A 24,292-nucleotide genomic window follows, 5' to 3' on the forward strand; every position below is an offset into this window, starting at 1 on the left:
CTGGTAGTGAAATATCGCTCATCACTATTCTAAATTAGGTTTAAACTAAAAATACAAATTTCATATTTGAAAGCCGGTGAAAAGGTTGCAACAATTTCAAATAAGTGAAGGTGTACGTAAGTAAAGAAAAAGAAGACATGGGGATTAATGAAGGAACTTTGAAACATATTATTTTACCATTCCCAGAAAAGTCCACAACAACAGTGTAAATTCTCACTGTACGAATATATAGATTTTTATATAAAATTACGTTTTCTATTTTTTGCACGACTGTTTTCTTAAATTGCTCCTAATAGTGAGTTTTATATAAAAAATTTGAGAGTTTTTTGCACGAGTAATTTACTGTCCCAGCTTACAATGCAAAAAGGAGATCAACTGAAATTTACATTTTCATCTTAACTTAATGGTGTATAAAACTCTTCGGTCAAGTTTATATACAAAATGCTATGAAGCGTCAAAGTTAGATCTTCGAAAAAACAAAATTTTATATACATAGATATCGAAAAATACTGGACCCCTACAATCTTGCAAATATGCTAGACTATTTTCAGTGGCTTTTTGTCACCGTTGTCGCAAAATAAACAGTTATTTATGGTGGCCTGCAGGCCTACCAGGCCAACATAACCTAATTTGGTAATTTGTATAATTGGTAATAGATTTTCCACAGTGGAAGTGGATGCGATAAATACTGCCGCCTTCCACCAAATTTCAAAAGGATTTAAGTTTGACATATTCTTGGCTACTTTTTATAAATAAAATATGCAGAAAAGGTTGGCGTTGATGAGCAATAAAAGTATTCGTGTAATACATCCCCACAAGTTTGAGGCTTGTCATTATGTTTACCTTTTTTATTCCGGCGCTAAATCATAGAAAGCAAGTTTAAATGGAAAACCACAATATTTATAGTTCTTTACTTTTCATTGTTTTTTATTTTGCATTTGTCTTGATTTAATAGGCTCAATAACAAATATTCTGTCTTAATCATTTCGGCAAATTAAGTGTTAAATTAATTCTACACTTCACATTTAGGCATATAACTCGTAATAATTTTTAAAATAAATGATTTGTAGCATAAGTTTGGCGTTTAACCATAATTAATTTTACATTTAAAGTAATGTTCGTTTGATTTGATTGAAAACACAATCCTATGAACCACAAGAAAAAATTACATATAAAATTCTAAGTCCATTCGTCTATCAGTCAATCTATGTACCTCGTAAATCTGTTGTTACTTGATATTTATCGAGCAGTTCAAATGTATAAATTATATTGTTATTAATATGTTTAATACAGATTTTGAACTATTTTATGTAAATTTAATCATCCACTATGGAACAAACATACTGTGAAATAAAGTCATATTCGTCTCGACCAGACGGTCGCGTCTGATTTTGTTGATTTTGTGTTTGACGCCAAGTAGGTGCAGATACGGCATTGTTACTACCGACGACATTATTCGATGTAACGTTTGAACCCCCATTGCCGCTTGCAATATTACCACCGTTCCCAGTTTTTCCGCCGTTCGAGCTTAAAACACTAGAACCAGTTTGGTTTTGACTATTACCGCCGCCGCTGTTGCTGCCGTTGCTGCTGCTATTCATTGCATTGCCACCGCAGCCATTATTGCTGCCCGTACCGCTTATAACTGAATGCGCCGCCATACTGCCGTTACCACTGCCACCACTTGCACTGCCAACAGCGCTGCAAGGACCATTATTACCACTGCCAGAAGATATGGAATTGTTGCCACCGCTTACACTGCCACCATTATTTGAATTGTTGGCCCCATTGCCGCCGTTGCCTGTTAAACCAGAGCCAGTAACAGAATTGGGCGTTTGAGGCAAATGCTGCAAAATCTTTTGAACTTCACTTTCACTCGGTGACTCGGCACATATAGTAGTGCTACCGAAATCACAGTTATTTAATGACATTTGAGCTTTGTTTGCTTCCTCTCGTGTTGCATATTTACATAAGGCAATTCCTTGATTTGGATATAAATGAAAATTAGCAAGAGGGCCATGCTGCATACATAAGGTACGTAAAGTTGAGCCATCAATCTGAAAACAATGTGTGTAAAATAACAAAATGAATATAGTTTTCACCATTTACCTGTGTTGTCAAATTCTTGAGGAGTAGCCATGTTGAGTTCCAGCCTGAATTCGAAGTATTCCAACCAGAATTGCTGCTTGGTACTCCACGCCCACCAGTAACCATCCAACCGTTGGCACTGCCTGTTACAACGGAGGAGGAATTTGTAACAGATGGTACACCAGTTACTGATACGCCAGCGCTCTTGTTAGCGCCCAAGCCCGGTGGTGGGCCACGTGACGTTTTGTTCATTGATGTTGCCCACAACTCCGACGGGGCACATTGTTGCGGACTATCGGACCAACTATATTTAATTAGTATACGTGCACATATATATAACAACTATCTCAGTACTATATGAGTACAAAATATGAAATATTTATGAAAATTGAAATAACACGCAGACGCTTATGTGTCAACAAAATTAGTCATCTATAATATAAAAATGAACCGCAAATATATTGATATGCGCATGACTCGAGAAAAGCTGAAACGATTTCGCTAATTCTTTTTTTAGAATATTTAAAAAATTGCCTGATAAAGTCTACTTATCAATCCACACTTCTCTCATTTTCCATACAAACAATTTGTAATCAATAGATGCAAACAATGAATTGCTGAACGTTAGTCTCGCAAAATGTCGAGAAATATGGGAAAATTGCGAGGAGACACATAAAGAATCGCCAATTAACAACTAACATATGAGTGTTTTTGCAACAATATCAAATTGCGATTGTAGAAGAAGTTGAAATGGTAGGGTCTCAGTTGACACCTCGATGGATTAATAACATTTCCAACAGATTTCTGTCACTTCATTGACTCGAAAGAGAAGTTTTCCTGACATGAAACCTCAATAAGATAACCATAAATGACTGATTATGATCTTAATGCGACAATTTAGAATTTCGGTCCTGGAGAGTTGACACAGCTACCAACCAGGATGACGTAGTCAATTATTACTGTACGAAAAAATCAATTGCACATGAACAAAGGCTAGCCGAGTTTATGTTTGAAAGCAATTTAATTTAATTAAAGACTCAGCATTCCAAGATTTGCTGACAATAATCCATGCAGCAGCAGTCAAAACTACACACAATGGTGCTGTGTTAAGGGAGAATTTGGGTGCACAAAGCACGATTCTGTAGCATAATAACAATTATGTGTAATTATTGCCACATTCCGTCAAACATATACGGTTTAATATCATGTTAACTAAGTGTGAGGGTCTCTAAATTGAGCGGGTATGATCGATTAAACAAAACGGCGAAAAAAATATCCACCGAAAATCAAAATATCATGCGCAGTACATCTGATCATTATTATATACTGTACGTTTTTTCAACTCACTTCCGTTGACTATTTATTGCGATCTATGCCTGAGATTTTATATGAAAGTAAAAATACACGTTCCTCTTGGTGCTTTGAGGAAGTTATTTAAATTTTATAAAATCTATAACTAAACGATAGAAATGTAGAACAATTGATTTAGGTACAGTTGACAACTTTGCTTCGATAGTATAATTTAAAATTTTGTATTATGCCCTGGTCGAAAAGTTCGATTTATGAAAGGACATTTGCATGCAAATTGGCTTCTTAGCGCTATTGCCAAGAGTTGGAGTTATGGAGATCTTCGATTTATAGAAATTCGAGTTATGGAAGTTCAACTGTATGTATGTCGAGATCAGTTGAATTCTGGATATCTGCCTAACCGTCACTGTAATCGATAACTAAAGTCAATACTGAGATATCATGACAAAACGTGGTATGCGTGTTCCTTGAAACGCTGACAAAACGCCAAAAGACCCTATAAACACGCGTACTGCATACATATGTACATATATAACACAATATACACAATCCAGCACTAATGAGTATTACGGAATAAATCGAAAATATAGCACAATTTGTGATATGTGATATATTAATGAGATCCCCCTTAAATAGAGATATGGATTTTTAACTCTCATTTGATCTTGTATAAGTTAGTCAATTATGTAAGATTTCTTAGCAAAGTAAAATTACCGTATATGCTGCGAAATACTGTTAGTTGAAATCAAGAAAATCAAAGCAATTACATATCAAAATGATTACTCTTGTGGGTGCTTGAAGATATATATTTTCCAATGGTACCTACATAGATGACACGTAAGGTCTCTAGATGAAATAGATACTTTAATTGATAATTAATTCTTGCAGCCACTTTAATTGAATGTCAAAGGTAAATGCAAACAGTTCATATCCTCCACCAGATATTTCGTTATATCTCCAATATAACCCAAATCACTATGATTTTCAACATTCCGCTTGAGTTTATATCGTTTCTAGTGGACAATATGTGGAAAATGGGTTTTGCACCAGTGCTTAATATGTATGAAATCGGTGCAAAGCGGTCCATTGCAGTACGATGTGAATCCGAACGCATACGTATCGGCTCTATTTGCCAGTTTAAATACATATGTTCTAAAAATGACAAGTTCATTCTGATGAAGAAATCATCGAGGCTTTGAACAGTAAAGAGAGAGAAGATGATGAAGAGACTGAAACTGCAGATGTATGTATGTCAAGTACCATCTCGCGCAGAAACTTCAAATCAAATGTTTCTTTTAAATGATTTGAAAGACAGGATGCATCGGATGCCATACAGTTGTTACAATTGAAGTGCATCAGGGACTTGGACGCAATGCAAAGATGTGAATCATTACGTCCAAAATCAAATTAAAATATTGTTTGATTTGCTTTGAAATCGATTATCCGGAATACCACTGGTTTAATTTGATACGGTTAATCGGGATGCTACTGTAGCTAATATAATGTTTTTTGCAGCTCTGATTGAGCTTTCCCTCATAAATCCAATATATTAAATAATAAATATATATAAAAACATGGATGCTCTAAATCTAAATCCAGCAGAACGTTGTTTTGCATTGAGACTTATACTAAAGACGAATGCTCATTGAAATGGAAAATCGGAAACCCTTCAGCACGGTTTTCTAGTTTCCGACGGTATCGTTTGATTTTCGATTTTTCTTTCAAAATTGTTGCGACAATAATATTTTCGATAATATCTTTGTTGATCAAACGTGTTCCATTGCATAATCGAGTTGAAGCAGGATAGGTGACCCAATCTTCAATTGAAGAAGATCCCGCTATATCAAAAATTTAAACTTTAATTTTCAACAACAATATTGATTAGACAACAAAGACATTCAAGCTCCTGGAAACAACCGTTTTAACTTGAAGTTAATGTCGTCTGCAACAATATATTTTTTGTTTCCAAAGTAACGCGTTCCAAAAATCTAGCAAATTTTTTTGAAAATATTTGTGCTAACGGATCAACTTGAGGTTGTATGCGATTGAAGTGTTTTAAAAATTCGCCCTAAAAATGATTTGGAACAAATAGGTTAGCGAGTAGAGGGCATGCTTCATTTTTTGAGTGAAGCCCTTCTCTACTATCTTGCGATTGTAGAAACAGTTACTAGATATTGGATATGATAAGGTCGCAGTTGACACCTCCATGCCTTGATAACATCTCCAAAAGATTTTTGTGACTTCTCACATTCAAAAGAGGAGCCATCGTCTTTTTCCGGACATAAAAAAACAATATAATAACCACAATTGGCTGTGCGAAACCTAAATCAACCTCGACTTTGCAATGGAACAAGACTGGTTGTGAAGAAGCTAATCAATATCGTCATCGAAGGTTTGATTGAGTCGTCTTTGTAATTTACTCATTTGTTTAACAAACTATGTTGATTTGCATCAATCATTTTCAAAGTTACCTGCTATAAAGTTTTCGTCTTTATGCGTAAGAATTTTTAACTATATTGAAAACTTACTAATTTATTGTATACCCTAGCCTATCCACAAAATGGTGTCCGGGTCTGCTAGTATTTAATAAAAGGAGTAAGTAAGGGGTATGTTTGGGTTTAACCGAACATTTTATAGGCTCGCAATATATTCATTTAATATTATTAAGTTCCATATATTCGATTCCATATAATCATCATATACTATATATAAGGGAGCGGAGGCAATTCCTGCACCAATTGCACTCATTTTCACTACCAATGTATAATATATCCAATACTATACGCTCATCTAATTTCTCTAAAATATTTCACGTATTAACCGAAGGTATGAAATTTATCGTACTTTCAAAAAACCTTTAATTAAGTATATGATAGCTATGGGAAGTAAAGACCCGATTTGAACGATTGTTGGGACGGAGACACACTTTAGAAAAAGAAGATTCCCCCTGAAATACATTAAAATATCTGAGAGATTTAACGATATTTTCGGTAAAAAATAACTCTACAGTTGAACTGAATTCTTCCATCACCTATTTTTATGGTTTGTGAAAACTGCACACAGTTTAGTTTATGTAGCTTAAGTGGTTTGCGAAAGAAACCCTATTTGGGACCACGACCATTTAAAAAAAAAATACTTCCAAATACGTCCTTTATTAGCGTGATCAGCTGTACCAAATACTATTTTCACAACTTCAGCTCGGTTAGTTGTATGATTTACAAACAACGTTTATGTAAACAAAATTACAATATGCAACATGTTGCAAGAGTATAAAATGATATGAACGATATAATTTTATCAGGACTGTGCTTACGTTTGCGTGGTTGAGGATTAATATACTGTTATGCCATGTTTAAATTACAGGCATAACATGTTTTTGTTATGTGAAACTAACTCTCTTATATATTCATATACAGCTGAACTATCATAACTCGAAATTCTGCATAACCCGAACTCTTGAATTGGCCATAGTCATAGAAGTCAAATTTCATACAAATTACCTGCCATAACTCGTTGTCTCTCTAACTCGCAGTTTTTTTGGTTTATGGTGTTTCGAGGTAGTGAAGTTCAACTGTACATTATTAAATAATTTGCGTTATATACATGGTTTCATGGATGCTCTACCTTTGAAAATTTTGATTGCTTGATGATGGGTTAAAGCTCCAAGTAGATGAAGATAAACTTAACGGTGTTAAATCAGTCGGTGAATTTTTGCTAGGATTCGCAAATATGTCAGCTTCTTTTGGCGTCGAATTAATAGACAACGGTGATCTAGCTACACTGCCGGGAGTTATACTAGGATCGTCCTCTATACTTTTTATCTGCGAGCCCTTAGAATAAGTATATGCATTTATTACAATGTACACATTTCGCATTGTGTTGTACTAGTTACCTTCCACGGTTTTCCTGGTTCAAACTCTTGAACTAAATCAGTATACGTCGCTGCAGATGCAGGCTGTGCAACAGACCAGTCTTTATTCTCATTATCAGTGGATGAATCTGGCCAACCATCGCCAACATTACGCCCAGTCGACCAAGTTCTAAAATATGAGATATGAAGTTTAATATCTTCTGTCAATAATTTTTTTTTAATATTTTTAACTCGCAACAATTTATAGGTTATAGCAATATTTCAGTGTTACACAAGTTTTGGAAAATGCACTGAATATTTACAGTTTTTATTACGAGTGTTTCAAATATAATACTTAAACATAATGCATCTACAAAAAATGGTTGTTCTTTAAGTATGTATTTCTGTCATGACTTTTTGTACAACTTTGTGCAAAGCTACCAAATACAAAGAATATCTTCCTGGATATAGAAGAATTACATCCAGCAAAAGACCATAAGCAGCGCCCTCTTGAAACTTATAGAATATATGCATTTTCGCAGGTTTATAATTTCAACTTGGTGGAGTTTCATCGATGTGTAGATCTGCACAAAGAGGCACATCTGAAGGAAGCGCGTTATGCCCACTCCTCGGGAATAATGAAAACAATGTTGTTAGGTCTAGAGAAGGCCTGCACTGCTGATGTCAGTATCAGTGAGATGCAAATTCACAAATACCCTCACAGGCCTTATGCAAAAAAGTTTAAATGAGATAAATCGGTGGGTGAAATCTTGGCAGAATAAACGTAAATGCAAGCCAAATTGAGATAGTTATGGGCGTTTTCGGTAATGTAAACTGCGCAGTATGCTTAATGCAACCTGTTCAAAAAAGCAAAACTAGCTCTGCATCAAAAATAGTGTAAATCATGCAGCGAAAAAGTAATTGCAGAAAAATTTGAATGGCAAAATTAAATTTAGTGGAGCTAATTTGTGATTCAATTAATAATTTGATTATATTTTTATCCATGTTTACATCCATCAGTTGATACAAATAAATTGAAGCAAAATATAATTATGAATAACAGGCAGAAAAATTGATCCTGACTTTGTTATAACTTCAAGCAATCTTAAAATATTATTGTCCATTATAATAATTAAGGACGATTATCCATGGCAATTTTGGCCAATAATTGTAAAGAAGTACGCAGTAAAGTGTAGGTAAAGTATACAAACAGGCTTGGCAGCGGTCAGAACAACGCCAAGCCAGGCATTAGTTATTGTTCTATAAACCTATGCTGTAAGCAGCAGGTAACGAAATCGACACTCAGACTAAGAGCATCTTCTCTACCAGAGATCTGCATTGAGTAAAAATGAAATTAGTGCACTAACTCTTGAGCCAAACAAATTGGTGTAAATGAGTACTAATATCAACAAGCAAGGAAGGGCTAAGTTCGGGTGTAACCGAACATTTTATACTCTCGCAATTTATTTATTTAACGTTATTTATATTATATAATACACAATTTGACCCACATATTCGTCATATATATTGTATAAAGTCCATTGAAAGTTGGAAACCATAATATTAGGTTAGAAGCACCGAGGTCCTCATGTTCGATATATGGGGCCTTGAAAACCTATGCTCCGATTTCGGCGATTTTTAGAATGGGGCTGCCACACTATAAACGTAGTATTTGTGCAAAGTTCTGCACCGATATCTTCACTAGTACTTACTTTATATATTGTAAAGTAAACGATTCAGATTGTCTTCAAAGTTCTGGTATATAGGAAGTAGGCATGGTTGTGAAGCGATTCGGCCTATTTTCACAACATATCATTGGGATGTAAGAAAACTATTACAAACCAAGTTTCATTGAAATCGGTCGAGTAGTTCCTGAGATATGGTGTTTGACCCATAAGTGGGCGACGCCACGCCCATTTTCCATTTTGTAAAAAAATCTGAGTGCAACTTTCATCTGTCATTTCTTATGTGAAATTTAGTGTTTCTGACGTTTTTCGTTAGTGAGTTAACCCACTTTTAGTAATTTTCAACCTAACTTTTGTATGGGAGGTTGGCGTGGTTATTTTTTTTTTTTTTTTCAATATTTCCTTATTTATTGAATCTGCTTGTTTTTAAGCCTAACAACAAGTTATAAAATCTTAAATCTATTTAAAAGCTAGACAAGCTCAACCAAGTGATTGAGATGTATTGGTGAAACGTTGCTCTTTAGTACGCAGGCATATCCCTTCTTTTTAGGCGTGTTTGATCGCAGGAATGTACTAAAGCATTAGCCAATGGGTTTGGGTGATCTCGGAGTTTAGATATATATTTCAATCTGCTGTCCTCTACTTCTTTCTTTACCATAGGGATACCAAGATCTTTATGGATATTTTCATTGCGCATGTACCATGGTGAGCACGTGATTGATCTAAGCATTTTCGATTGGAACCTTTGTATTATATCAATATTAGTTGCACAGGTCGTACCCCACAGTTGAATGCCATACATCCAAATCGGCTTTATAACCGCATTGTATAAAAGCACTTTGTTGTCTAAGCTAAGTTTAGAGTTTTTATTTAAAAGCCAATTTAAATTTGCAGCTCTTATCTTCATGCACGTTATTTTACTAGATATATGTTTTCTCCACGTAAGCCTTCTATCTAGGTGAATACCAAGATAGGTAACTTCATTCGCTTGGGGCACCAAAATATTGTTCATTTTTACTGCCGGACAAATTTTTGGTCTTAGAGAAAATGTAACGTGCTTGCACTTTTGTTCATTCACATTTATACGCCAGTTTGCTAGCCATTCTTCGACAGAACTTAAGTGGTTCGCCAATATTCTTGATGCTATAATGGGGCATTTGTTACGACTCACTAAAGCTGTGTCATCCGCAAAAGTTGATGTCAAAACATTATTAGCAGTTGGAAGATCAGCTGTATATATGATGTATAGAGTTGGGCCTAAAACACTGCCCTGTGGTACTCCAGCCCTTATTGAACGTTCATTAGATATAAAATCACCTACTTTTACAGCAAATTTTCTATTTTTTAAATAGGACTCCAAGGTTTTATGCAAATGGAAAGGTAAAATTTTTTTAATCTTATACAAAAGTCCTTCATGCCACACTTTATCAAATGCTTGAGCCACATCTAGAAATATAGCAGAACAGTACTCTCTATGTTCGAATGCCTTCCTAATTTCGTTAGTTATTCTATTTACTTGCTCTACAGTGCCATGTTGTGCACGAAAACCGAATTGGTGCGTTGGTATTACCCTATTTTCATGAAGGAAAGGAGACATCTTTGATAGTAACACTTTTTCAAATATTTTAGAAAGACAGGGTAGAAGACTGATTGGTCTGTATGAAGACGGCTGTGTCAGGTCTTTTCCCGGTTTATCTATCATGATTATCTGCGACTTTTTCCATGAAATAGGATAGTATCCGATACTAAAAATTGCATTAAAGAGCAAGGAGAGCACTGTTGAAGCAATATTTGGTAACTCAATTAGCATTTTTGGAGTAATATTATCGTGGCCTGACGATTTTTTTGGATTAAGCTCTTTTATGATACTAACAATTTCAGTAGTTGAAGTCTTAATAGACCCAAGTGATTCGTTTGTGGTATTGTGGATGATTGGCAACTTAAAATTGTTCTTTGGGCAATTTGATTGAAATACCTTTTCTAGGTGATTTGCAAAACAATTTGCCTTATCTTCGTCACTTCGTGCCCAATTACCATTTGACTGTCTTATAGGCTTGTTGGAATCTACCGGTGGCTTAAAAGGACTTTGGACTGTATTAGGAAGTGGCTAAAAAAACGACTGTAGAAAGTTTGGTTTATATAGCTCTATTGGTTTGCGAGATATATACGAAAAACTTAGTAGGGGGCCGGGCCACGCCCACTTCCCCAAAAAAATTACATCCAAATATGCCCCTTCATAGTGCGATCCTTCATAGCAAATTTTATTTTCATAGCTTTATTTATGGCACTTCATGTGTTTTCGGTTTTCGCCATTTTGTGGTCCGATTTTGCTCATTTTCGAAAGCAACCTTACTATGGTGCCAAGAAATAAGTGTGCCAAGTTTCATCAAGATATTACATATATATTACAGCTTGCACAGACGGACGGAAGGACGGACGGACGGACAGACAGACATTCGGATTTGAACTCCACTCTTCACCCTGATCACTTTGGTATATATAACCCTATATCTAACTCGTTTAGTTTTGGGTGTTACAAACAACCGTTATGTGAACAAAACTATAATACTCTCTTTAGCAACTTTTGTTGCGAGAGTATAAAAATGACAAAGACTCATTTCCACCAAACCAAAAAAAAAACTCATAGTATTTCTACACTTATATGTGCCGTCAATTTATGACTCAAACGTGCGTATAGTAAAAATTTCAATTTACTCACTTGTTCATCGGTATATGTCCTCCAAATTTTAATCCGATCTAAGCAATATTCTTGAAGTTATTGTTTAATTAATCTCGGGGCCTTTAACGCTCTAACTTTAACAGCTACGGCTTTAAACGCGCTTTTCTCAAACCCACTTTTTCGAAGTCCGTGTTCACTGCCACTTGAAAACTACTCGACCGATTCATTTCAAACTTTGAACACATTTTCTTCATATAAAATACCTCCCCCCTACGTTTAGTAAACTTTTTTTTTTAACATTAAGTGTGTTTCCCACCCAGAAAATGGCGGAAATTTTAGTCGAAAATAACGGTTCACACTTTAGATGACCCCCAAAAATTAAAAAAAAAAAAAAATAATCAGAAAACGTTGGGGGGAAGATTTGTTTAAAATTTAACTAAATTTTTATGGTTTTTCATTTTCGGATAATTTCCGGCCGAGTTACAGTGAACACCGCAAATTGTTTTTTTTTTTTCAAGACGTTCAGGGGAAGCTCTGTCACGGACTAATGGTTTAATATTTTTGCATGAAAAATTTACAGAACATAGTCAAAACTATGCTCAATAATGTATAGAAGGTTTGAATAAAATTGCCTAATCGATATTTGAGATAAAAAATCACAAACAACGACCAGAAACATATTTATGTTTGTGGATAGCCAAGCGACTTTAAAATCACTAAAGCCTCTTAGAAAGTCCTCGAAGGTAGTCAAAAAATTCTTGGAGCTATTGGTGATACTCCTGAAAACTGCGAAGTTGCTGAACTAGCCAGACTGGGCACCACCATACAGTTAGATGTTAATAAAGTGGGAATTTGCACTCCTCTGATAACGTGCAGATTTTTAATCGACAAATATGCTGTAGACATAGCTCAATCTCAATGGAATCAATACCTGACTTACTCAACAAGCAGACAAACGTGGCCTGAGTGGACTAAGTGGATTAGTTTGATTGTCTGGAGATACCTTACAATGACTACTACAGAAGCTGTCAAGAAGTAGAAGAAGAAACTATAATACACATTCTAAGTTTCTGTATAAAGAAAATTCGCAACTATTGGACACGGTTTCCTCGATGATGTGATAGATGTTTTACATATCAAACTATGGGAATTATTTATTTTATCAAGGTGATTCAAATATGACTTAATCGGCCCTATTCCCGTTGTCGTTTGCAGGTCGTTGTCGTTCTTATCGTCTTATCGTTAATAAATTCGTATTATTGAAATATATGGTAACGCCACAGAAAAGTTATCGAAATTTTTATACCTACTTTATACAGTATACTTGCTCTTTTTCCAATAAAAACTTCTTTCTTATGTAACGAGACGCATCTTTAAAGCAGTCCTTAACGGATTTTATGCTAATCTCTATTGACTCTAAACAACGGTATCACTGTACTTGTTGCACTTACGTTTATCTGCCCAACAATTATAATCTTCTTTTTAATCTTTATTTGTTTTTTTTTTTATTGGCGATATGTCGGAAATATGGGTATATGAGTGATAGCGTGTATACCAAAAGAATTAGTGCTGAAATCTTGGTCCTCCAAACTATTTTCTAAAATATGTAATACCCCCAGCGCCCCATGCTCTTCACTTCCTCCTCTTTTTGCTCTAGCTTCGGACAGGTTCTGTACCATTTTTTCTTCGTTTTGAATTTTAAGACATTTCATATCTTAAATATAGATATACAAATGCAAATTTTATTAACTTTAACCATCTCCGACACGAAATGGCGGTGCGAATGAATTTATTTTTTTGAAAAATCGAAATCTAAAGGTTTTATCCTTTTCCTTAGTCTTTGGCATGTGCAGGATATTTTTCCATTTCAGAAATTATAATTTCATACTGTTTCCGATATGAAATTTTCATATACACTTCAAATATTCGGTCAAGCAACCGCGTCGTTTCTATGTCGTTCTCAATTATAGCAACGACAAAAAAAGAATTTTCTATGTCGTTTCTATACTCGTTTCAAATTTGGGAATCTCAATTTATTTTCGATAAATGTCGTTAACGCTAATAGGCGTTCTTATGTGTGATTAGTGTGAGGGGATTCCAGTCGCGTTACTGTCACAATGGGTCTAGGTTCGTCGACAGACAACCAAAGCAAAATCTCTTTAATTTAATTTCAGATTTGAGTAGTAGTAGTAGTAAAATGCTTACCCATCGTTTTGCAGCCCCAAAGGTCCCATAGTGTTGCCAGGGGCACTTGATAAGTTTTGTTTTGTTGTTCCTGGAGCTCTTGAAAAATCTGTGCTGTCAGACGTTAGATCTTTTTCAGGGAGCTTCCACTGATTAATAAGTTTTGACTGTGAGTTTGGACCTCCTGGATAGCCACTATGCTGCAATTATAAAGAGAATAAGGTAAGAATTAAGTAAAAATTAAAATAAAAAAAAATATAAAGAAGAATATAATGTAAAAAATTAAATATTTATTATGGGCAAATTAGCTTACCTTAGATAGGTTCATTTCTGTAAAATTTCCCTGTAACGCACTTATAGGATCATGCTGCCTCATATATTCCATGTTGGAATTATTGACATGTGCTGCAGGATGCTGTTGCGTATTTTGTGGTATGGACTGCTGCTGCTTCTGTTTAAGTATAAACGCTTGATGTGCGTTTATTTGATTCTGTAAATTTTGGATTTGCTGTTTATATTTGGCAATAGCATAACTTATCTGTGAGTTATTGGCATTGTTGCCGCCACGTGTCAAGGACTGCTGCGCCGCTTGAAGGTGCTACAAACCGTAAAATTAATTAAGTTTGGACATCAAATGTTATCAAAAAACAAAAAGAAACTTACCTTAATATTTGTTAATAATTGATATAAAAGTACAAGCATTGAGGATGGCAAAGGTTCTGATAAAATTTGGCTGGATAAGTATCCGCTATGAACAGCTAGTTGAATTTGTTGCACGAGCACACGTAGCTGTTGAGCAGATGGTTGACTGCTGCTATTCGAACTAGCATTAACAGCCGCTGAGACATTAGCTACTCCTGGTCCAAAAGTGACAGCGGTATTCATAGCCTGTGGGACACTTGTAATATTGTGTGGTGCTGGATTCAAATACTTTTGCACTGGAAGTGATTGTATCGAATTGAGCGCTGCTAGGTTTGTGTTATTACCACTCACGCCAGCACTGTTGGCGCTCATATTGTTCAACATATTCTACAAAATATATTTTCATAAATATGAGCTAGAATATTTCATGGGTTAAATGACTTACCGGAGGGAATGGCATATTTGGCTGAGAGGCCGTTGGGGGATAACGTCCCGCAAAAGTACCACCAGCATTTGTGTGATCACCATAGGAACCCATCGTATCTTCGTGTCGCCTCCAATCCATAGATATGGGAGCGCGGAGTAAATCAGCGGCTTCTTCGATGTTCATATTGGCATTGATTAATGCACGTTCTACATCCTCCTTTTTAAAGCCATTTTCCACAAGTACACGATACTGCTTACTCTGTTTGATCACATCTGTGTTCAAGTTACTTATATTAACGTTAACACCACCTAATTTTGGCTGAGTTTTGCCAACAATGGCAGCATGAGTATTCCAGTCAGCTGACAAATCAGTGCCGTCGCTACCTCCACTTGCACCCCAACCGGATGTACCACCTGGTATTTTATTTTGATTCTTATTCCAAGATGGTGCTGGATCATTCCAAGAATTAGCTCCACCAACACTAACACCCAATTGTCCAATACCGGCGTTACTTTTATCATCCATCCAATTAACGCCCGAATTTGGTCCCACATTATGATTGACTTCATCACCCCACGATGCGTTATTTCGTGCACTGACATTTGGATTGCTGGCATGTACCCACATAGTATTGTCTGGCTTATGTTGATTAACACCAACACCAGGACCAACGCCCGAACTAAGTCGTCCTTGTGGACCTACACCGCTTATGGGATTGTTGGCATTGCCGACAACGACTGGCGCATTGATTACACCCTGATTGTTACCCAACCCATTTCCAGAGCTATTACCAAGGCCACCCACTGCATTCGTCGTGTTCTGATTACCCACAGTATTCCGTGTTAAATGCCTATTCATTGGATCCGATATATCTTTCCAATGCGAACCACTTCCACCTGGTACACGTGACTGTTGTCCCCACAAAGACGTACCATCGTCGTAGTTGGGAATATTGCGCCGTTGTGGTGGCGGTGACGGTTCTTCCCAACCAGTTACTTTACCGGTCATTGATGTCATATCCTTTGGTCCAACAACTGTGGATGATGCTCCCCAGTGAGTGTTTACATTCCCGCTTATACCGACAGAGTTTATGGCATTAATGTTGCCAGGTCCGATACCAGTAGCTACGCTTCCACCAGCAACTACAGCGCCAGTTGCTACGCTAGCGCCGCCAACGCCAACACCGGGACCAACAATTTTATTCATTGGTGGTATTTGATTATGTGCAATGGAATGATGTTGGCCCCACATTTCTGACGTGCCATTCAAACGTCCTGAAATTCCGCGCGGGTCTCCACGTATAGGATCTCGCGGATCTATCAATCGTAAATCACGTGTCTCAGCAGCTGACGTACCACGCATTGGATCGCGTGGATCTACGCCGCGCATATTTACGGTACTTGATACACCACCACTGTTCAATTCACGTGAATCTCCCCAATTACTGCCAGTAGAACCACTTGTTGACGCTGCATTAACATTTCCAGACACATTTACGCCAGGAACACCAGTACCACCACCTTCGAATTATAAAATAAGCAATTAATTAAAAATGCATGCAATAAATTTAGGAAAAGTGTAAACTAACCTACGGTGGATACATTGCCAATATTTCCAGAAACCGCTCCTGTAGTGTTACTAGTTGCGCCGACCACAATGCCGACATTACTTTGACCCCATTGGGCATTGTTGCCAGGATTATTTCCACCTACAGATGTGGTATTTACACCAGCAACACCAACATTGCCAGCAGTTGTAGGATTATTCGATGAGCCCGTCCATACACTGCTACTCTCCGCACCATCATCATCTTCTCCCCATGTACCACCCAAATTTGACGATGGTGTATGTCCCCATGGAGTTTTTTGAACCGGCTGAGTTGGTGGTTGCCCACCGTTGCGTAAATTCAACTCCCACAAATCAGTACCATTATTTATAGTGGGTTTCCACATTGTTGGCCCAGCAGAGGGATCTTTATTTGTTGGCTCAGGTGAACTGGGCACCTCCCAGTTCGTATCCTGATTAACGTGCTGGCAACCCCAACCATCCTGAGAAAAAAGCGCTTCACGCATTGTATTTAATTGTTCTAATTGATTTTTAGCAGCTGCTGCTGATGTTCCACCACCAATTAATCCTACACCGCTAGTCGTATTGCCAGCATTATTATTATTCGAGTTCGGACCAATTGTGCCAGAGTTACAGCTTCCACTGTTATTTGGCTTAATGTTATTAGTATTACTGTTGTTATTATTAGCTCCACCGTTATTACTGTTGCTTTGTGCAGGCTAAAAATATAAATTTTATTGCCTCTTTATAGAATAACATTATATGCTTAAAATATCAGGTGACAATAATAGCCAACATACAAATGTATAAGGGAGCACTATAACTATAACTTCGGCGTGGAACAGTAAGTTCAATTAGTTACTCAATTTATCAACGATTGGCCGAATAAACAACTAAATCGGAAACGGTATAGCGATATACTGGTAAAATTCAATAATTCGATTATAACGATCCTAAACGGAAAGCACTTGCTAGTCTAAAAAAACAGTCAACTCTTTATAAAACGAAATTCGCTTGGAATATTTCGTTACGCTGTATTTGAATAAATTTCGCTCATATTTTAAATAAAATAAGTTGTAAATTTAACAAGTATAATGTAATTTGAATTCTTTACTATACTGTCATATAGATATTTGGTTATAAATATTATTTTACTACATTTCAGCGTGGTTGCAATTTACTTGTTATCCTGATACATTTATGCAATTCGGTTTAACGATTTAACTAAAAAAAACTTCAATGTTTTACACACAAAGAAAAAAATAACAATAATAAGTCCTTGTCACAAATACTACAACTGTAAACAATTGTTTTGTGCCATACACATATTATTATATAAAATTTGAATACTTTTTTGCTGCTTATAAAACGTTGTCCTAATAAATGTGCAAATTTATAGGTTGTATTATGAAACCAATAGTTTTCAATCTGTTGTAAGAGATGTATGAAACTGACATTCAAAATATTTAAACATCTTACCATTCCAGCGTATTGGCATACTGGTAAATTAGCTGCTAGCATTGTGCGTACGTCTGATTCACTATATTTTTCTTTTTTACCGGCCCAGTACGAATTTGCAATGTTATATTAATATTTATTGATAATATTTTGTCGAGTTGTTATTTGTCGATTTAGTGATGCCGTTTGCCGTTTTCGCTGGTGTGTAACATTTGTGGTAGTAATTTTTTTTTTTATATTTACACAAACGATTTCGAACAGCTTAAGTTTCCATTTGTTTTTTGAATGTAGACATATTAAGCAAATACACTTTAAAAGTACTATTTTGAAATTCAATACTGGTATTGAATTTTCATTAAAATAGTTAAATTAGTTTATTTTGAATTGAAAAATCGTTTGTTGTTTGTTTTCATATAAATAATGTAGTCTATATTTGCGGCATTTTTGGGGCACTTTTATTAAATTTTATATGGCCAAAAAATCGCCGTTTCCTCGAGCACTCACTTTATTCTTAGATTGACATTTTTCACTGCACATACCTAGAATAAATAAATTATACCTTAATCAATGTGTCAAAATTTTATTATTTTATTTAAAGAGGTCAATAAAATTTCTGGTGTTTTAAGTATGTATTTAATAAGATGTTTAAATGTTTGCAAAGTGTTATTTCATCGGCAAATGCCCTTATTAGAACAGTCCCGAAAGCGAAAGCGAAAACACAAAATCGAGTACAACGATTTGTACAAAGTTCAAGCGTAAGTCATAGTGGTAGCAAATTATTGTTTGTCAATTGTTTAATACAAATGTTCCGCATTATATAGTCCTCATATTAAACACGAAAAACTGATTTGAACACATACAATCAGAAATAATATTTCAAAAAAGAATGTTAGTGAACTATATTTTGAATCTCACTACAGCCTGTGCTACGTTTCCGGAATTGGCTCGCATTTTATCCGGCCAAGGGTTAACAAATAGTAAACTTCGGACGTTTCATTCCACAGAATTTGTTTCAGAAAAACTAGGCTATGTTACATATTAATTATATTGTCTCTTTCTACATTTACTACATCATATATTATTAGAAGGCTCACACTTCATTTCATTAATTTGTCACCAGAAGATTCTGTTGAAAGATTCGACTGTCTGAAAAAATATATAAATCAGACAAAGAGTCTGTAAAAAATTGCGCCATTCCTATTGCATATTGAAATTTATTTACCAAGTGTATTTATATAAATCGAAGATTTAATGAAGATTTTAACGAAAGATTTTAATGGACAGAAATACCTCATCATTTAAAATGAACTACGGAACGCATATAGAAGTATATCCCGCAAAAAATTTCAACTCAGCAGAATTCGCCAAAAATTATTATTTTTTTACAATAACAACTACTATATATTAATATCCGCCAATGAAGTATCGCATCGGGATCATAAACATCAACATGTCGAACATTGAATAAAAACGATCGTGATCTTTCGACACTTTCAAATCAATAGATCAACTTTCTGTTATGTTTATTTCCATAAGTTTTATACTTGTGATTTAGTGTCATAATCAAAAAATGAAACTAAATGACTAACCCTTTAAGTGTGAGAAGTGGACGTTATATTTAAAATAGTCTCTCAATTTGAATGAGTTAGGTAAAGAGCAACGGTCGAAATTAATTTTGCAAATTGAGATGTAATAAGAGAAGTGATCTTAGTTATGTCTATTGGTAACCTTTTTGAAAATTTTTTTCACATTAATATAGATAAAGGGTTATGAGTTAAAAAATCTATATACGAACCAAATTTTTAATCTCAAGCTAAAAGATTTATACATGCTTATATCCGTCAAAGAAGAGCTAATACAGAAACACTCACTAAATCTTTTTTTTTTTTTAATTAAACAGTAGAATTATTATCACTAACTGTTTGTTTAAAATTGTGTTTCTTAACTGTTTTTTTTTTTTTTAAATTACTCGAACTGCTATAAATAGCCATAGTTTAAAATTAAACTTCCAAAGAGTTCAATATAAAACAGAAGCTACAGCTGTACGCCAAGGCAATATGCCCAATAACAATAAAATTATACAGCTGTTGTTGATAAACCAGATAATCCAAATCAGGGATTTTTTTTCGGATTTCCAGAGATCAGTCTGGTTATTGTTGCTACACCTAGACTAGATAGACATATGTATGTTAAATGCATATGTTTATAAATTTCTCTTCCACTAAAAGCAAATATCCCAATTTTCCAATTGTTAAGTGTGGAGTATTAAATATTACTCTTCTAAATATTCCTAAACTACATTTTTATGAAGGGTTTACTTTAATATCTTAAACAAATACCTTATATACACACATAAATTCAATTTCTACTAACACAACTTTTAACATGGATTTTATCCGAATTATACATTGCAGTCTGCTTGACAAAGGCGTACAATGATTAATCAGATGGCATATTTTAGAAAGACAATAACTTTATTAAAAGAAAACTTTCAAATAAAAAATCTCTAGAGTTAGGAAAAAATAATTTCATAATTTGATTCTTTCATTGGCGTTCTAACCCACAACGCAGAATATCAAGCCATGCACAGCACAACTTTTGTATAAAGTAAACCAAGTTATGTTAGCATGAAAGTATTATATATGATCAATGAAGTATATTTCTACTCTTTCCAGATCTCTACAAAAGGATTTGAAAACCGTCAAACAAAACACTTAGATGAAGTAACATATATCTATACATATTTACATAAAAACTTTTGAGGATTTACATAAATAAATGAAAAAAAGATTTCAAATATTTATGCCAAATACATGCAAACATTTTAGGGTTTTCATATACAATATTTATTACCTCTATTTGAAACTATTTTTCACCCAAATTGAGGTATACATGACTTTCAATCACACTATCTGACTTGCTTACTCTACACCAAAGTCGAATGGTAGATAATGTATGCACACACAAGATAACCCCTTGTGCGTATTACATAGCCCAAAATAAAAGTTAATTAAATATATATGTACGAACAACAAGTATGGGCATATATGTTCTTTTATGCAGGTAAATGCATGCATTTATTTAATCAGAAAATTACCAATATAAAAAACACAAAACAAATTCTCTCCACTTTCTTTTGTTAGTAAATCTAAACTTATTTTATAAAGCAAAATCCGCGGAAAATAATTAATATTGTGAACGAGTATTGTAGCACTTACGAGCTGGATTATTGACAACGGGATATAAAACCAGTCAGTGAACACAAAATTTCTTGTTATTCTTGCATTATTTTCGTTGTATTTTTTCATCTTACATCTCAGTAATATAGAGAAATTGTTAAAAATATATATTATCTGAAATCATTGTTCTGAATGCAAAATACTTTTTTGACCAATCTGTCCTTACCATTCACTAACAGTAACGAAATTGAAACGAAATTTTTCGTAATTTCCAGCGCACAAATACAAGAAAAAAAAATTAATTAAATAAAATAAACTTATGATCTATATTTGATTTTTTGTTCACTTTCTCCACTTTTACACTAATAATATTTTAATACTATTATTTGATCACATTTCCACCATTTACAAAAAAAAAAATAAGAAAATTTTTCTCTTATTCGCCGCCACGACACGACGTATACACAAAATCCATTTATATTAAATGTACGAACAAGATTGCCGATGATCCAACTGACGACAACGAAGGAACACGACGACAGAGCACGGCGTTGAAACGGCACACAATCGCAAACGTAAGAAATTGTGACGATACCGAAATGTTCGCAGAGTACACAGAATTTTTTAAACAACTTTAGCTTAACTAATGAAAAAATAAATTTAAAAAAACTTTGATTCTTAAATTAAGTATTGTAAATAAAAAAACACACTACTATTACGAACTAAGATGCACCCACCTTTTGCTCTGCGAAAAAAATACTACAAGCAAAGATAATGACTACAAGCTGTTGACGTTGTAATAGCCAGTATCAACACACACACCCAAGCAGTACACTTTTTCTGTGTTCATTTACTCGTTCCCACATATTCCTCTCACGGTTGCCACTTTTCAAAATTCTCAATATTATGACTCGCTGCTCGCAGCTCTCACTACCCGATCATGCATACATACCGCTTTACCAATAAGCACAAATAGGGATGGCAACGATTAATCATTTGATTAAATTAATCGATTATTTTCATTTAATTTACGATTTAATTGCATCGAAACACCTTTTCTAATTACTCGACTACTACTCGAGTAATTGCAAAATAATCGCAAACAGCATTTTCAAATTTAATACTTTTTATGATCATCTATGGTAGCTTACAAGGATCGAAATTGGTCACATCAGTCTTTAATGACTGCAAACGTTGTAAACATAGTTATGTCAACGTAGTTTAATATCAAAAAATGAATTACCAGACATTCACACTGCATTTACAGTTAAGTCAAATGCATTTTACGTTCAGATGTTAGAAGTGCAATGGCGCCAGTTAAAAGCGAAGTATGGAAATTTTTTAATAAAATAAGCAATAACTACGTTAAATATCAACTCAAATATCAAAAGCGGGTGCAACTGCGACCGAAAAACGCAATCGTTTGACAACAAAACGTTTATCGAAATTGCTTTTTCTTCAAACTTGGTTGAACAGACTTCTAAATTTTCTTGACTTCAATGAATATATTTTCCTTTATGCTAAGACAAATGAATTTCTAATACGATATTTTAATTTTATTTCCGTTTTTGTTTTTTTGTATATACCAACACATTTTGAATGTCTGAAATAAGAATATAGTCTCCTATTTACTGCTACTTTGGACTGAGTAGGCAATTGAACGGCACACAATCGCACACGGTAAAGTAAAGTCCTCTCTCGACGAACCAAAATCAAACTCTACAAGTTGCTTATCATTCCCGTCCTGCTATATGGTGCAGAAGCTTGGACGATGTCAACATCAGATGAGACGGCACTAGGAGTTTTCGAGAGGAAAATTTTGCGCAAGATTTATGGACCTCAGAACATTTGCAACGGTGAATACCGCAGACGATGGAACGATGAGCTGTACGAGTTATACGACGACATTGACATAGTTCAGCGAATAAAAAGACAGCGGCTACGCTGGCTAGGTCATGTTGTCCGAATGGACGAAAACACTCCAGCCCTGAAAGTGTTCGATGCAGTACCCGCCGGAGGAAGCCGAGGAAGGGGAAGGCCTCCACTTCGTTGGAGGGACCAGGTGGAGAGCGACCTGGTTACACTTGGAATCTCTAACTGACGCCAAACTGCGAAGGAAAGAGAGGAGTGGCGCGCTCTCATCGATTCGGCTATAACCGGCTAAACGGTTGAACGCCAATTACATACATACATACATATTTTATTGGTTTTATTTTTACGCAAAGTTGCAAAACATAGTCTTTCAAGCAAGAGGCAATTCTTTTACTTTAAGATTACTGTGCATATTTTGCAAAATTTAAAGTCATTGTGCTACTTAACTTCAAATGTATGCTATTTTCTCTTTTTGGATATGTCTGGGACTCTGTGATAGAGCATTATAATACAAGATTCAGCGCTGAAACTGGTGGTGGTCGTTATGCAATTTAGTATTGTAACGAAAATGGCACCAGAACAAACTAGAATTGACAATCGAAATCGATAACTTGCCAGATCTATCTAGACATCGATATTCGTAGTTGCCAGAATGTTCGAGTGACGATAACATGCTAGCAATTCCGGAGCTGCCATCTTTTATTTTGATTATAATCGCAATTCCAATTTCCAATTCAATGCTTTGTTTAAAATAATGTCAGCCTTTTACGACTAATGTGCTGAACACATAGAAGACGACAAGCGACGAGCGACAGCTGTCAAATATTAAAATACACGCGTTCTTTTGGGCACAGATTTTCTGACAACAGCACGACTTCACGACAAAAGGGTTGAAGTCTTCGCTGTCGCCAAATTAGAAATGTTTCTAATTTTGCCGACAACAATGGCCGCTGTACAGCTGCCACTAATTTGTGAAATGCAAAATTATCCAAAGTTACGACGTTATTTTGCCAGCAGAAACGTAAAATAACTTTGACATATCATTTATAATAACAATCGATTATTTAAAACAAATAAATCGACCATTTTTACATTTTTTGCACAAATAATTTTACTTTAAACCAAAAATGTAAATTTTATTGAAATGAAAGGTTTTAGTACGGCAACAATGAAGTTGCTGTTTGATATGTCGCTGCCGTCTTCAAAATGTTCAAGACGCTGGCTTCAAAGCGACATTTGTGATCAGCCGTCGCTACGTCGTGTCGTGTCGCCGTCTTTGTGTTCAGCACTTAAAGCGGCAAATACACTTGCAGACTCGTCTGTACTACATTTCATGTATGACATACCGTAGCA

General features: G+C 35.1%; 1 protein-coding gene across 5 annotated transcripts; it reads right to left on the reverse strand.

The window, feature by feature from the left end:
• Positions 1-899: 899 nt before the first annotated feature.
• On the reverse strand, positions 900-22,022 carry LOC105220406 (protein Gawky). Of its 5 annotated transcripts, none has more exons than XM_054235669.1 (11): positions 21,805-22,022; positions 17,910-18,427; positions 16,453-17,149; positions 14,883-16,384; positions 14,459-14,824; positions 14,109-14,393; positions 13,817-13,995; positions 7,289-7,436; positions 7,021-7,226; positions 2,110-2,380; positions 900-2,057 (listed from the first exon to the last, which is right to left on the reverse strand). In XM_054235669.1, the coding sequence occupies exons 2-11, from the start codon at positions 17,949-17,951 to the stop codon at positions 1,317-1,319; spliced, it is 4,437 nt and encodes a 1,478-aa protein (XP_054091644.1). In that variant the 5' UTR covers positions 17,952-18,427; positions 21,805-22,022; the 3' UTR covers positions 900-1,316. The 5 variants fall into 5 exon arrangements, with proteins under 5 accessions (XP_054091644.1, XP_054091641.1, XP_054091642.1 ...); XM_054235666.1 differs by having other exon boundaries at positions 2,110-2,392; XM_054235667.1 differs by lacking the exon at positions 21,805-22,022 and adding an exon at positions 21,294-21,740 and having other exon boundaries at positions 2,110-2,392.
• Positions 22,023-24,292: the final 2,270 nt, after the last annotated feature.

Source organism: Zeugodacus cucurbitae, chromosome X, assembly GCF_028554725.1.
Source record: "Zeugodacus cucurbitae isolate PBARC_wt_2022May chromosome X, idZeuCucr1.2, whole genome shotgun sequence".
NCBI classification, from domain to species: Eukaryota; Metazoa; Arthropoda; class Insecta; order Diptera; family Tephritidae; genus Zeugodacus; species Zeugodacus cucurbitae.

Coding starts and splice junctions, on each gene's coding strand:
- LOC105220406 (XM_054235666.1), bottom strand. CDS start 17,951: ATGCTAGCAGCTAATTTACCAGTATGCCAATACGCTGGAATG. Junction 14,825..14,882: donor CAAATATGCCATTCCCTCCG/GTAAGTCATTTA, acceptor TATATTTTGTAG/AATATGTTGAACAATATGAG. Junction 13,996..14,108: donor CAGAAATGAACCTATCTAAG/GTAAGCTAATTT, acceptor TTATAATTGCAG/CATAGTGGCTATCCAGGAGG.